The sequence below is a fragment of the Genypterus blacodes genome, unplaced genomic scaffold (assembly GCF_046128005.1).
Source record: "Genypterus blacodes isolate CSIRO-AG114 ecotype Tasmania unplaced genomic scaffold, CSIRO-AGI_Gbla_v1 ptg000044l_1, whole genome shotgun sequence".
Taxonomy (NCBI): Eukaryota; Metazoa; Chordata; class Actinopteri; order Ophidiiformes; family Ophidiidae; genus Genypterus; species Genypterus blacodes.
Window position 1 is genome coordinate 898,578 of NW_027466857.1, and position 16,816 is coordinate 915,393.

The following is a 16,816-nucleotide window of genomic DNA, read 5'->3' on the forward strand; positions in this document are numbered from 1 at the left end:
CTCAGCGCTCTGTCCCAATGTCATGAGTAAGAAGGATTAGATTTTCATTCTATACTGATGACACTCAGCTGTGTGTCTCCATTAACCCAAATTAACATTCAGGGCTCTGCAACCTGGAGTGCTCCCTTCTAACTGTTAAAAGCAGGATGATGGAGAACTTACTGCTACTAAATGTCACTAAAACAGAAATGACACTTCAGAACATATTTAGCAAACTTTGATAACTTTCCTGTCCTGTCCAGCAGACAACGTTTGAGGGAAATAGAACTTCCTCGCACCACGCTCCTTTTTTTTGGGAATAAACTTCACACACCAATCAAAAAGCAAACTATTTTGTGATTTTAAATTTGAACAAAAATGTATACATATATTTATACTTAAACACTTATTTTCATTACACTTTAAATGTGTCTAAACTGCCAAATAAAACGTGAAGCGTGTGTAAGGAGTGATTAGTTAGCCTTAATTTAGTTTGGGCTTAGATAGGCTCACCTAGCCTAAGTTTAGCCTTAGTCGGTCACTGGAGACATCTCTGTTACTAATCCTTTCTTCCTTACTGTTCTTCTGCCTAAACCTCTTGAAATACAGCAGATGCCCTCTCTGTGCTTGGACTACCAATCCCTCCAGCCTGTGGGGCCTAACACCCTGACTACGGGGGACCCAACAGCAGCTGCCCTCCAGTTCTCTTGGCTGCTGTGCTGTTTCTGCACATAAAGGCTCCCTACTACAGAAGGTTGTCACAAGTTCTGACTCCCAGAGCACTCAGGATCCTATCTTACCTGCTACCACATATACCTCAGAAAACCGCAGTAGCTCAGTCCATAGGGGACTGGCAGCTGGTGAGTTGCCAGTTTGCCTCCAGGGCACTGCCGAGGTGCCTGTGAGCAAGGCACCGAACCCCCAACTGCTCCAGGGGCGCTGATGACTACCCTGCACCCGCTCTGTAATGCATATGTTTGTGTGTTTGATATGTAAGAGGGGGTGCAAGACAAATTTCAATTGCATGTGATTTGATTGTGAATTGCATGTAATATGACAAATAAAGTATCTTATCTTTATCCAACAAACCACACATTTTCACATACTTGGGCCCTATGACTTCCTCAATGGGGAAAACATAGACAGTAGAACACCACCTGACATCTAGAGGCACTGGAAGACCTCCAAAGACAAATAACAAAAAGTGGGTTTGAAAAAAAACATCAAATCAAACAATCAAATCAAACATAATGCCAACCAACCTGCTATGTTTGATCAAAATCTGGTAAAAGCTGTCTCGTGAGAAGGACTAAAGTTTGAATTACAGCCAATCATAATGTGAGGCAAGTGTTAACAGCATGGTTAACACTGTTACCCTTTCACATAGGTTGTGATTTATAAAGAGGAACTGTCATTTCTCTGTTTTCAGCGTATGCAATGATTTCGTATGTAAGTTGTAAGATAGATTTCTTTTCTTTGTTCATGTTAATAATACATCTGCTGTATATACAAAAGTTAGACATGGCTTTCCCTCAAGGTTCGATGCTTGGACCAACACTATTCACTCTGTATCTACTTCCAATAGGTAAAATTATTCAGAAACACATGCATTTTCATTACATTACGGTCATTTAGCAGACGCTTTTATCCAAAGCGACTTACATTACCACCCATTACAGAGGGGGGAGCAGTTGGGGGTTTGTTGCATTGCTCAGGGGCACCTCGGCAGGGACTCGAACTGGCAACCCTCCGGTTCCCAAGCGGAAGCCCTACTGACTGAGCTACTGCCGCCCAACTTTCACTGTTATCTGAGATTTAAGATACTTTATTCTAGTCATTTTGCATGCAATTCACAGCAATCACATACAATTGATATTTGTCTTGCACCCCCTACATATCACACACACAAACACATGCATTACAGACAGGGTGCATGCAGATGATACCCAACTTTATTTACTGTATAATTGAAGCCAGAGGAGTCCAGTCAATTCAATAAACTCCAAGCATTCCTTAAGGCAGTGGTTCCCAATTTTTTCCCCCCTTTTATAGATCACAGGCCCCCCCGTCCGATCAGAAGGGGGGCGGGGGATTCTTTAGATACTCTGCATGTAAAGTGCCTTGAGATAGCGTTTGTTGTGATTTGGCGCTATACAAAAATATAAATAAGGTCCAAGTGCTTTGACTTAGAATTGCACAGAGTTTGGGTGATTTTTGATTATATCCACCAAAACAGTTCTTTAGTGTAAACATTTTAAATTTCTTACCATTTATTGTGGGTCTATTTAAAAAAAACAAACAGAATCATTTACACTTTTAGGATTTTGAGAATGTGTGCATCTATCAGAGGGGCTGTGTTACATGGTGTGCAGGAGTTAAGAAAAAGGAGTTAAGAGGAGAAACACACTATGTGTGTGTGTGTGTGTGTGTGTCTGTCTGTCTGTCTGTCTTTCAGTCTTTTTGTCTGCATGTACACATGCCAGTGAGTCTGCAAGCAGTTGCATCATTCTGGCAGGGCTAAACGACTTTTATGATGTAACTGGTCGTAATACCTCCAGACTGACAGAGGGAGAGATGAAGAGATTGAGGAGGGATTACTAAAGTAAAAGATTAAGAAAGATGACAGAATAAGAGAATAGAAAAGATGAGAACAAAAACAAGCCAACAAAATAGAATGGGATTGAATCAATAATTGTTCATCATCAATCATTTCTAAATTGACTTGTTCTTTGGACAATGTTAGTTGACACATGCTGTCTCTCTTATTTTTAGTCATTCTGGGTTCCAATTCCAATTCCATTTATGTTGAATTAGTTTATTTCATATTTTGACTGCAGTACATCCAAGTGAAACTCCATTGATTTTCGGCTGCTTTCCTTCCCTTCCTTCACTTTCAATGAAAACTTTCACGCTTGGCTCTCTTGCTTTGGTACATTTCTCCTTAACATTTGCAAAACAACAAGTGCATTTCTCGAAACAATCTGTACAAACAGCACCACACAATGGATTAAAAAGCCAGAAACTTTTATTTATATACGTATAAAGTCTGTGTGTGTGTGTTACAGTATCATGATATACACCACTGAGCTATTTTAGGGACCTGGTTGATCATTGTTTGAACAAACACTTCAAACTTTTCCCTTCATTAGTGACACTTCCTGTCAGCAATGGCCAAAGCTTTTTCTGACTTAGTTGGCCTACTTCCTCCCACATTGAAGTAGGCCTACTTTCACCCACATTGTGTCAAGCTTCAATAGCTCTCCTCCTTAAAAAGACAAAGACCCCACCACCTGTGGCTCCTATAGGCCTCTATCCCTATTAAATGCAGATGTTAAAATTTTAGCCAAAACGATTGCTCTTCGCTTGGAAAGGGTCTTGCCTACTATTATTTTGAAGAAACAAAATGGCTTCATTAAAGGTTGACAACTATTTTTTAATACTCGCACCCTCTTAAATATTATTAATTCCTCTCACTCTGTAATTTCGACAGAGATTGTAATGTCCCTGGAGGCTGGAAAAGCTTCGACAGGGTAGAATGGGAATATTTATTTGCAGTACTGAAGCAATTTAGCTTCGGAAACAAATTCAGTAGCTGGATTAGATTATTATACTCATCACCACAGGCCAGTGTCCATACAAATGATATTCGTTCGAAACACACTACAACGGGGGACCCGCCAGCATTGCCTCTTATATTGCTCCTCTTGCCTTGGCCATTGAACCACTGGCCATCTCTTTACAGTCTTCCACTCTCTTTAAAGGCGTATCGTTAATGGCGTCAAACATCGACTATCGCTATACACGGATGACTTGTTGCTCTACTGAACTGACCCCATACTTAGTCTTCCAGCTGTCCTGTCCATCCTTGACACATTCTGCAAATTTCTGGGTATATTGAATATTTCCAAGAGTGAATGTTACCCCATTAACACATTAGGTTTGCAGCTCCCCCAACAGACTTCCCCTTTAATCTCAGTAGCTCGGGGTTGAAGTATGTCGGCATTAATGTGACTCAGACCATTTTCAGACCTCCTGCCTGCCAGCTTCACCGTGCTCACCACAACACTGACTTTCTACGATGGAACAACTTACCATTCTCCTTAATTGGGAAAATAAATGTAATCAAAATTAATGTTGGTGATGAATGTGATTTCTTTACCTGCTTAAATCTCTTCCTCTATTCTTACCTCAACATTTCTTTGACTTTTTAGACCAAATGATCAGCGCCTTCATTTGAGGTGCGAAGCCTCCAAGGATCTGCAATTCACTACCTCAAATATGCAAGTTCAGTGGGGATCTCGCCTTACCAAACCTCCAATCCTATTACTGGGCAATCCATATCGACAAATTACGCTACTGGGTTGACTCTCCTGATCTAGCCTGGAAGCCCAATCCTCCTGCAACTCCTCCTTTACAGCTGCCCTGATATACTTCTCTCTCCCAACCAAGAACTCTCACTTCACCAAAAACCCTGTAGTTCTTAATACTCAAAAGATGTGGTTCCAATTTAGGAGACACTTTAAATTCGCAAGTCCCCCCTGGGTCCAGTCCGCAACAACCACATGTTCCATCTTTCATTCTTCCTTCTCAGCATGGCACTACAAAGGCATACAAAGATTCCTCGATCTGTATTCGGACAGAAGTTTTAACAGCTTCTCTCACTTCTTCTGCTCTCTCGCTCTCATCCAGTTTTAGGTCGTACACAGGGTCCATTTTTCTCAATCTAGATTGGCTGAAGTGTACACAGAAGTAGAGGACAATTGGAATAGATGTTTGAATCCTCAGTGTGACCTAAGCCACATGTTTTTTCTCTGCCCCAGGCTGCACAATTACTGGTCTGGTTACTTTAACACATCGTCTTCTTCTTTTTCTTCCTTTTTCCTCCACCACAGCCTATGATGCGATCTGTAGCTGCCTACACTGCTGTTTGACATCATCCTGTAAAAACTGTATTGATGAGATCATCAAACCAACCAATACTTATGTCATCCAGGACTCTGCATCCCCATTACTGTGTCATGTTTACACAACTTTTGGTGGCCGTGGCTGCTGTTGCCCTGTCTGTCACCCTATTGTTTCAATTTACTTGAACATTACATTGCCTATTTGGCTTCGGGATCTCAGCTCTCCTTTCTCTTTCTGGCCTCGCTTCGAAAAAGTAAAACAACAATAAATACACAACGTCCCTTCTTTCTCGGTCTCTCTCCCCCCCCCCCCCCCCCCCCCCCCTCTTTCTGTATCAAAACGATCACCAAAATGTCCCATAACTGTCATGTCAAATGCGTTCTACAATAAAAATATACATAAAAATATACATCAATTAGTGACAGTAATGCTTCGGCTGAGAACAATTTATCAATACAGGACACATTTATTAAAATGGCTACTAGAAATGTATAGAACATATGCTTGATAGATTATGACAACTTGTTCACCCATTTTGCATGTAATACCTAAATGTTTTGGGGGTTGAAACTATTACTAATACAACAGAGAACCAGTATAATACATTTTGATCAAAATGAGCAATTGATAATACAGGAACCTGCCGACAATTGAGCAGGACCACTTGCATGAATGTGAGAAAGCGATTTGTCCAAAAAATTAGAAACTGCTTGCTGGATGGTGTGGCGGTCGATGTAGTTTTGAGAATTTTAATTGTGATCAGAGAAATGTACCAAAAGTGACAGAGAAAAACTATAGCAACTGACATTCAACTGTGTCCTCATTGGTAAAACATTTCATAGAATCCCCAATAAATAATTGTGCAAAATCATGCACCTTGTGCAATGATTCCATATTTGACAGAACTATCACTTGGACTTTTGATTTTCAATGTAACATATTTTAAATAATAAAACATGAATGAAAATGGCCTGGACAGAATTATTGATACCCTAGAAGTGATAATAGATAATTGGATTGTATGATGTTACAGGCTTACTATTTTCTTAGTGAAGAAAACATCTCTCATCTCAAGAGTTAGAGATTCACAATTAAATTGATAGACAGTATAAGCTGTGTGTGCGTGTTTGTGTGCATGGGTGCGTGCGTGCGTGTGTGTGAATGTTGCTTGACATTACATCATACAAGTAAAATTGCTCTTGTGACTTGACGCGAGTTCTCTTGGGAAACCCCAAGACTGACATACAAAGACATGGTCAAAAAAGAAAAGAATGAGTGTGTGTGTGTGTGCCCATGACTACAACAGAAATGGGGAAAAAAAGATTCTTAGTTAGTTTAAGAGAAAGGCAAGTCTGCATGTTTGGAAAGATTAGGGGGGAAGGAATATAAAAGGAATAACAAATTCCAATTATTGAAACAAACGGTTGGTGGCGGTGAAAAATCCATATATTTATTTTCAATGGTTGCATAGCAAGCAATGGACAGATTTTGTTGACAGGAAGACAAACAGCACTTTACTGTGAGTGCAGGACACTCAATTTAAGTCTAAAATGGGTAACTTAACACGAGTGTGGTGATAAACATGCCCTAAAGTTTGCAGTTAATGTAAGTCTAGCCAGGTGGTAAAACCGTTCCATTTTATTAGAAATTCCCTATCCACCTCTCCAATAACTATGGGATGGTTTGCTTACTTTACCGATGTCACCAAGAGAGATTGATTCAGAGATCTATCACTGCATTCTGGATCTATGTCAGTCCAACTCTCAAACAAGGGCTGCTTGGGAGGGTGAGCTTGGACTTATTGAGGAATGGTGGGAAGAAGTTTTGGGTGGACTCCATACTATGATGTCATTTGCTCATCTTGCACTCATTAGTTTAATGTTATTCACAAGGTCCATTTTTCACCCACCCATGAGCTACATGATAAATGTGGTTGGTAGATATATAGATAGATAGATAGTAAGATGGATAGATAGATAGATAGATAGATTGGCATCAGAATTATTTCCTTTCCATTCTTCAGTATATTCTAAAATGTAGAACCAGGGTGTCATCTGATTCCGTCTTCAATAACAGTACTTATTATTATGTGTGGTGAGGTTACCTGGAAAACATGTCTGCAGATGTTCCGTAAGGGCCTCCTGAGTGACAGGCTTATGGGCGGAGTTCAAAGCAGAGATCGCCAAAAGCAGTACCTCTCCCAGAGGGATGAACTGTGATTGGCTGATGGGGGACATACTAATTGGTGACACATCACCTGTAGAAAAAGAGAAAAATAGGTCACTTCGCATTGCATGCAATTCAAGTCTGCCAAGCCAAACGCCTGATTCCTTCTCAAAGGCACTGGAAAAATGTTCAGAGGGCTGCATTGAAAAGCACAGCGGGCTGGATGTAGCCCATGGGCCCAGCCCTGCATTAACACAATAAGGTACCACTGGCAAATTACAAGGGGGGTGTAGTCAAGTGTAAGACAGTGTACCAGGAGATATTGGTGAAATAATATATGAAGAGTAAGAAGTCCTCAAAACTGAGTACTAATGGAAAATGGTAGATTTACTATAGTGGCACACACGCTGATGCAGACCAAGGTGTTACAGGTAAATGCCTATGCGCCAAATTTTGATGGTGTTGAGTTCCACAATAGACTACTAAGTACTGTCCCTCACCTAAATACCCACCGGCTAATATTTGGTGGCTAGATTGTTCTCATCCTTGCACTATATTCCTCTTTTATTATTATTAGTTTATTTTTTCAGGGACAATGCAGAGCACATTATTACACACATAGCCATCACAAATCAATGCATAACAGAGTATGTAGATGTGTTACATGAAAGGTTTCTAGCCAGATGGCTAATTTGCAACCCCAGTCCCTGGTCAGGCCTTTCTAAACGAAAAACATAAATCAGCACTGCACAATCCCTCGGTCAAATAGTTCTCATTCTTTTCTCAGATACACATCTCTAGAATAGAATAGAATCTTTATTGGGTCAAATCACACATGCAATCACGGCAATCTGAAATTTGTCTTGCGTGTCCCGCTTACACACACGCGCTTTTTTTACAGAGGGGTCAGCGCAGGGCAGTCATGATACGGTGCCCGGGGAGCAGTGTCAGGGGTTCGGTGCCTTGCTCAAGGGCACCTCGGAGGCAAACTGGCAACTCTCTGGCCAGTCCACTTTCCTGGTCTTCATACAGGACCTGAACCAGCGACCCTCCGGTTCCCAAGCTGAGTCCCTATGAACTGAGCTACTGCCGCCCCCGCTGTCTAACATCTGACCATGCACAGTTACTATTAGATTTTTAGACAAATTGACAAAACTAGACAAAACGCATCTCCCCTAGGTACAGTCCACAACAACCACCTGTTCCCTCCTTCGTTCTTGGACTCTTCCTCTGAATCAGACACTTTGGCTCTAACAATTTCCCCTCCCCCTCAACTAATGTGGGAAGACCTGCTTACGTTCAGGACACCACTAAGAGGGACCATCTCTCAACTACACTGTCTCGTCCTGTGATTGTGTTACTCTCATCCAGTTTAAGGTCCTACACAGGGTCTTCTTCTCCAAATCAAGATTGTCTGAAATGTACACCGAAGTAGAGGACAAATGTGACAGATGTTGGAATCCACACTGTAAACTAAGCCATGTTTTTTTTCTTCCCCAGGCTACACAAGTACTGGTTTGCTTACTTCAACACAATGTCCAACATATTGGGAACATCGTTTCAACCTTTCCCTCATATTGCCATCTCGGAATCCTCACACCAATTTAACTAAAAACTAACTAAAAAAATAAATCTGAACCTGTTTTTGCAGTGGAAGGGGGACCTGATGTTTTATCTTAAACTCGAGAAAATCAAATACACTATGAGGGGACACACTGATCTATCAAAAATTGCAACGATTTCTTTTCTACTTTACAGATCTATAGGTCTCATTGATCTGGCCTCAACCCCAACTAGGCTACTCAAGGTAGTCTTTCTCTCAGTTAGCACTTTTTTGCGAGATAAAATAAATCTTTCTCAAGTAACAGGCTATGTACTGTAGTACTTTACACTAGCTGTCAATAAACCACACACAAAAACCTACTCTTGATCCAGGCGTTCTAGCCAAATACAGGACTATGTCTAATCTTCAGTTTCTCTCCAACATCCTCAATAAAAGCAGCCGGCAATCAGTTGTGTGACTCTCTTCATGACAAAAGTTTATCCAAGTTTTATAAGAGCCCACCATGGCACAGAGACAGCACTGGGGAAAGTCACAAATGACTGAACCTTTTTCCTATCGCGGGCCATTTTGATGTTGCCATCAGCCCTCAGGTTGTGCGCGTTTACGAAATTTGCACTGCGATTGAACACAAAAACGTTTGTGTTCCTGCCGGTCTGTCTCTGAGGCCGGATCGCGGGCCGGGCGGGTCAGCTTGGTTCGCGGGCCGCAGGTTCCACACCCATGCTCAAATTGCATCAGACAAAGGACTTCTCTCTGTGCTTGTCCTGTTAGATCTTATTGCTGCATTTGACACCATTGACCACTATATTCTATTACACAGACTAGAACATCTAACTGTCATTAGAGGAACTGTAAGAGAAAACTGTGAGAAACTGGTTTAAGGCCTGTTTTAAGATCAGTTTGAACATGATAATGATGAATACACAAGGAAGTTAGACACTAAATTCCTCAAAGTTCAGTGTTTGGGCCAATACTTTGTACTTTATATATACTTACTTTCAGTAATATTATTGGGAAACACTCCAGAAATTTACATTACTATGCAGATGATACTTAATTTTATCTATCAATGAAGTCAGATGAATCCAGTCAGCCGAATAAACTCCAAGCATGCCTTAAGGACATTAAGATCTGGATGACCTGCAAATTTCTCCTACCTACAGTAATTAAGACTAAACCAAAGTAATTGTGCTCAACCCCAAAACCCTTAGACATACATTATCTAATGATGTAGCCGTGGTGGATGACGTTACCCTGGCCTCCAGCACCACCGTGTGGAATCTAGGAGTTATCTTTGATCAGGATATGTCCTTAAACATAGCGGTCCCCAACCACCCGTCTGTGGACTAGTACTGGATCGTGGGTCATTTGGTACTGGGCCACTCAGAAAATGTTTTTTTATTCAGTCTGAAAGATGTTTTATTTCGAAAAATCACCGGAACCATCCATCTGTGTCTCTTGACACATGTCGAAACGCTTGTCTCAGTTACGTGATACATTACGTTACATTACGGTCATTTAGCAGACGCTTTTATCCAAAGCGACTTACAATAAGTGTGTTCAACAAAGGTAGATAAAAGAACTTCAGGTCACAAGAAATTGTAAGCGCATTTCCTTCCTAAACCAACAGCTAAGAGCATAAGTAGAGCTAGAGTAGAAGTGCAATAAGTTAGGTACTATGATGAATGAGAAAAAAGGAGAAATTAGAAATGAAAGATTAGAAAACAAGAGCATCAGAAGAGCTAGGACAGAGTAGGTGATGTCCTAAGAGGGAGGATCCAGGTAGTGTTTCTTGAAGAGATGTGTCTTCAGCCTGCAGCGAAAGATGGGCAGCGACTCCGCTGTCCTGACATCCGTCGGGAGTTCATTCCACCACTGAGGTGCCAGAACACTTAACAACAACAATTAAGCCCACAAGCCAGCAGAAATGAGTGGAAAACAAACATCTTCATACAGCCATGATCTTCGCACTGATTCACAATCACCTGTCTTTGCTTTTAAAAGAGTGAATCGAGCCTGTTTGTGCCAGAAGAAAATCAACCACTGGAAGTTGCAGGTGACGGTGGCCTTAAAAGTTAGTTTCAGACAACAGCTCTGCTGGTGTTCTGGATTAAAATCAAGGCAGAATATCCTGAGATCGCCAAAAAAGCACTGAAAACTCCGCTTCTATTTCCAACATTCTGTCTTTGTGAAGCGGGGTTCTGCAGTGATAGTGACCAAAACCCAGTAGACTGGACAAATGGAACAAACTTTGGGTTTCATTGTCTCGTCGATTAGACCAGCTTGTTGCAGAGACACAAGCTTAGGGCTCCCACGAATTCAGCCTGATTGTGAGTTGTATTTCTTATGCACTTTATATTTGTTTTTATACCAGTCGTTTCATTGTGTTTTTTAATTTTTTTATTTATACCCCCACACGTTGAATGCCGGTCCGTGAAATTATTGTCTTACATGAAACCGGTCCGTGGCCCAAAAAAGGTTGGGGACCGCTGCTTTAACCCAGGCATGCTGGCCAACTACGCCCACATAAAACAACTTTCAAGGACTACATCCTTTCACCTACATAACATCCAAAATCAGAATCACCTTCTGTCACAGACTGATGAAATTTATTGTAATTCATGATTATCAGGCTACCCTAATAAGACTCTCCAGTTCGTGCAAAATGGAGCTGCACGTGTCCTGATCAAGACTTTGAAAATATTATATCATATCTCTCCCATTTGAGCTTTGCTGCACTGGCTTCCAATAAAATCTAGAATAGAATTTAAAACCCTCTTGCGCACTTTCAAAGCTCCTAATGGTCAGGCTCCATCTTAACTTAAAGAGCTCAAACCATATCTTATTACCCCCCTAGAATACTGTGGTCTCAGAATGCAGGCTTACAAGAACACAATTCTAAGAACCACAAGGTTCTTAGAATCTCCAAAAGTGGAACGGGAGGAAGAGCCTTCAGTTCGCTAAGTCTGTTTACATCATAGTTTTATGAATCATCAGCCTGCCACAGAATCCACCTCGAACCAAATATTTTTCTGATATTTGAGGGTTTTTCTAAAACTTTTTCAATTCTTAGCTTCAGGCTCCTCTCGAGGAATCATCTCCCAGATTCGGTCCGGGGGGCAGACAACCTCTTCATGTTTAAGAGTCGGCTTAAAACTTTCCTTTTTGATAAAGCTTATAGTTAGGGGCAGCCAGGCTTGCCTTAGACCAGTCCCTAGTAGTACTGCTATAGGCCTAGACTGCTGGGGCGCTTCCCATGATGCATTGCGGTCCTCCCTTACCTCCCTCTCTATCTGCATATCCATGTCATTGCATTACCACTGCATTTCACTGCAGTAACAAGTCTAAGTGATGCATATGTTATAATGTATATAACATATACATTATAAATGTATGTTATACATTAGGATATGTATAATGTGAAATAATAATAAATCTGAATCAGATTTTTTAATATTTTGTGTAATCACTTTTTGTTTGTCAAATGTATAATCTACCTATGAACACAAAAAAAAAACACCAATAACAATAAGAATAAGTAATGTTCCACTTTGTTAACAGGCAGCTAACTCCCGGACACATCTGATTTATGGATTATACTGGAGCATTCCATTCCAGATACACGTCTTTTCATGCAGTGCTGTGACACACCACATGAGAATTCAAGGTAAATCCCTTGGTTGAAATCATTTATTTCTTTAAACCTCTAGGTTTAGGTCTAGATCTTCAAAATATCCTACAACTGTATGCGCAATGTCATGTACAATGTTTGCTTCAATAAAAACAAATTGCAATTGCTCTGTGGAATAAGCTAGGATTCAGTCTTTTCAGCCTTTATGTTTTGTTCCTCTGCAAACCAAAGACAAACATTTGTGGATTTGGTGTGTTATCTGGAAAAATGCATTTAATATTTGTGGCCACAACTGTAGTGTTTTGCAGTTGTAAAGTTTGTGCAAAATACAAAATTAAGTTGAATGACAGCTTAGGTTTAAAAAAACAAGAGTAATTCAAGTAATTGTTTCAAATAGTTATTATATACATTTTGCATTATATGGTCTATTCTTTCATGCACACAGCATTTACCACTAGCAGCACTGATATTGCACACCTTAATGTGACGATCGCTTGTACGTAATAACCTTTAGCCAAATGTGTCCTGTATCTAAGATTATCAGAGGATGACATTCAATATTAAGTCATTTAAAGGCACCTTGCTCCTTCTGGCATTGCAATGCATGTGTGACTTGTGTGTAAGTATCATAGTACATGACACACAGTATAAAATCAGTGAAACCTTTTTTTTTATACAGGTGTATTTGATATAATATCTAAACAAAACCAACCACTCAGTTAGCAAGCAATCTGCAACAGTGGCAAAGCAAAACTCCCTTCCACTAAACAACGCTAATATACAACAGTGGGAAAAGACAAGAAGGCAGACAGGACGAAGATGAACTAGCACAGCTGCACTGACAACCACCTATCCACTGCCACACTGCGACAGCTGGGCAGGCCTGAAAATGGAATGTGTCCACAGGCCAAAAGAAGGACTTATCACATGCACACACGCACACACACACACACACACACATTAGCTATTGGCTAATGCAGCGTATTAAATGTAAAACCTAACCTTGTAAACATTAAGTACCTTAATAAAAATGATTGTAGCAAAAGTGCATAAACTGTGACATTTTGTCATCATGTCTGATTTTATACTCTTACATCTCATCACAGTAATCAAAACCAGTTACCAAAGCCATGAAAAGTTTGTTGTTGCCTTTTCAATCATGGGACTTGTTTGTGCTGTTTTTAGTTCAGATAAGACCCCAGCATATGCTGTGTAATTGTGTAGACATGGATAACTGAAACACAAAACTCAAATCAAAGAAAAACATACATGTTATAGCAGCATGCATTTTTTTTTGCTATCTTAGTTTACTCTGCCTGAAACTCCCTCTCTATACCCCAAACTAGAACTCATTATTTACAGACAGGATACACACACACACACACACACACACACACACACACACACACAATTGGAAACAGCATCGCAGATTGACCAAAATGCTGTGCATATGTTACAAATTTCAACAGACGTCATTATTTCAACTGTAAATATTGGGATATGGATTCTTTTCAATAGGGTGCTGGCCTAGATAGCAGGGCTCGCCTCACTCTCTCACTCTCTCTCTGACACCACTCCTTGGTAAGCAAATAGATCTGTCTAGTGTCTTTATGTGGCACTTTTTCAAATAGAGCCTGAAAATGATTTCTCACATAGACTTGTTACACAAATTAAAATCAATGACAAAGCCACCAATCAAACAGCTAGCAGTTCACTTAAACACTTTCTGCTTAGCTTTTAGGTTTATTTCTTTATTTGTCCCGGAAGTTAAACAAGACACATTTTACATCATCCAATGAAAGATGGTGGTGGTAATCACATAATGCAACAGTGATATCACCGTTAGACATTCTTTTCCTCCAAAATGACATCTGCATGTTCATGCATTTCACATTTGAATGTACCGCAAGTCTGATTAGCTTCTTATTTGGGTTTAAGTGGGTTACAAAACAGCTAACAGGCTAACAGTAACATGCTGCTGCTGATATCTGGGTTTCTACACTTACTGTTTAATTAAACTCTGACATATTTCCATAACCTTTCTGCACTGTAATACATGAAGAAACCTTCACAACTAGTATGAATGTGTGCGTTACTCTCCTCAAATTTCATTTACACTGCCGAAGAATAATGTGACTTAACTTATGTGCCTCACAGCTGGGATAACTGGTAAGTACAATGACTTAAGCAGTGGTGGGCAGTCAGGGCCAGCAAGGCCTTCGCTGCTGGCCTAAACATCATCAGAATATAAATTTAATTTTGATATATTTCCACAAATATGTATTAAACTATTCCCCATAGTCTATTCTCTTCATTTCATAGCTTTCATCTTGGTTCCTGCTTCCAGCCTCAGAACGAGATTTGGAGGGCTGGCCTTTATGTTAGAGCTTTTATCCAACCATATTTCAGCCATAATGTGTTGCCAGGGTCCAAGAATTCGGCCCTTAGGCCTTCAGAATCAACAATGCGGTCGCCTGTAGCTTAAAGTGAACAGAAACAAAACTGTGGCGTTAACCAATCAGATTTGGAGTTGGCGACAACGGGCCAGCTAACAGGCGTACAATAACGTTAGCACGTGCACGTCTGTTGATTGGATACGCACTATTGAGAGGCAGAGCTATTTGTTTGTTTGTTTTCAGTGAATAGTTTGTGTCTTTATCGTCAAGTTCCTTAAATGAAATTGCTTTGGGTGCGACAATTCGCTGATTAGTGAACAAACTTGCTAAAGCTCACATACTTTTGGAGACTTCATAAAACTTTGTAGATTAATCCCTTAAAAGCACCTTTTATTTTTAAGTTTTGACTGTATCCAAGCGATCTTAAAGTTGGTAGTTTAACACTCTTAATTGTAAATGTAGATTTATTGATTATAAATGCTTTGGAAATATTAAAATAACTCTGTTGTACTTGACCATGTTAAGGTGATGCAATGCCCAGTTATACTGCGTTTCTGTCAAAAATGTATAGTTTCTAGAGCCATGGCGTCATAATGATGGTATTAAGAGGTGGAATAATTCAGGTAGGACTGTGTAGGACATCACTGGAGGCCTAGGTGTGAAATGCACGGCCCGCCACTGGACTTAAGTGAGTCAGTCACACTGTGGCTCTAGTCTAGCAAATGTTAGTAAAGTCAGGAATCAAAACATACAATCTCAACCTTCACTGTGTAATTTGATAGCGCGTATTCCCAGGAGCTAAAACTATCTTTCTAAACTATCAGGGTTTTTTGGGGCTAACTCGTAATTTTTCAAAAGGCCTGGAAATGCATGCATATAACCCTATAAAGCTACAGTCAAAAGTCATAACAGATCTAAATATCATTAGCAGCACTAGTACATTACATTACCTAGTAATGTCCCACATACATCAGATCTGATGGGCAAATTGTTTTCTAGGTTTATTATTCCATAAAAGACTATTACTTAAATTACTGGTAGAACTTCTAATACTTTTTTTTTTACAATTCAATTTTTTCACAATTTAGTGATCTACCACTGATGAGACAACTACTACCACTGCTGCTACAAGTACTACTATAATTACCTCTTCTAGATCAAAGCGCCTGAAGGGCACTTAAAAACAATGCTTATTGTTATGCCCCCCTTATGACCTCCAATGAAAACTTTCAGTGGGTTGAGGAAGTCAGCAGGCAGTGCATCCTTATGATTGTCTTCCAGAACTGAGTCAGCTGAAAAGTAGACTTTGTCTGACATTCAAGCACATGTTGATGTCTTATATATGCTTGTTCAGAGCAGTGTGTACAGTCCAGTGAAGATTTCTTTGGAGGTCAGGGAAGGTCTCAGGTTGTCAGATCCTCCACCAACAAATTTGGAGGACCTGAACTTCATCGCCCTTTGTTTAATTTTACCTTTCCCCAAATCAATGAGCTAGCTCGAGAACTACTGTATATTTCAGCCTTGTCAATCCTTATGTTAACCTTCAACTTATGTTCCTCCATTATCTATCATCCATCCATTATCCATCACTGCTTATCCCTTATCCACCAGTGGGTAAGCGGGGTTGCTGGGGCCAATCCCAGCTGTCAACGGGCGAGGGCGGGGTACAACCTGGACAGGACTAGTATATCTAATAGTAGACTATTTCCTGCTTGCTCTCTTAACAACTGGGAGTGTCTGCCTAGGGTCTTCAGGACAACTTTGGCACCCCAAGGGTGTTCAGACTTAATTAGGCCCTAATGAAGATGTGATGCTTCCACACATTCAACAATAAAGCAGTGGACACTGAAGATCTCATCCTAAATTTCCAATCTGCTTGTTTTGATCAGCTTTGCCAGTGAGGACAGATTTGTGGTCCTTCCTCCAGGTGAATTCAGAATGAACTTTCCTGTGATTTTGTCCTTTTTTTATGCCTGATCGATAAACAAAGCAACTTTATTTATACAGCACATAGTTTCTTCTGTTCGTCATCCAGCTTAGGACAAAGCAGCCATTTTCCTTAGTTCTTCCGTGTTGAACCTTTCAGACCTGAATACTTTTATCCTTCGAGTTCTCTTGGCTTGTGCAGTGGCGCCTCCAGAAATGTTTCCTAGGGGGGGCCAGATCGGGCCACTA

At 40.4% G+C, this 16,816-nt stretch overlaps 1 protein-coding gene across 1 annotated transcript in view; it reads right to left on the bottom strand.

Moving 5' to 3' along the window:
* The window catches only part of stox2b (storkhead box 2b), a 65,338-nt gene that overhangs the window by 10,870 nt on the left and 37,652 nt on the right, over nucleotides 1-16,816 (bottom strand). Inside the window, exon 2 of the mRNA XM_076149217.1 lies at nucleotides 6,989-7,141. Within this exon, the coding sequence (XP_076005332.1) occupies nucleotides 6,989-7,141 (153 nt within the window). The remainder of the gene's footprint in view (nucleotides 1-6,988; nucleotides 7,142-16,816) is intronic.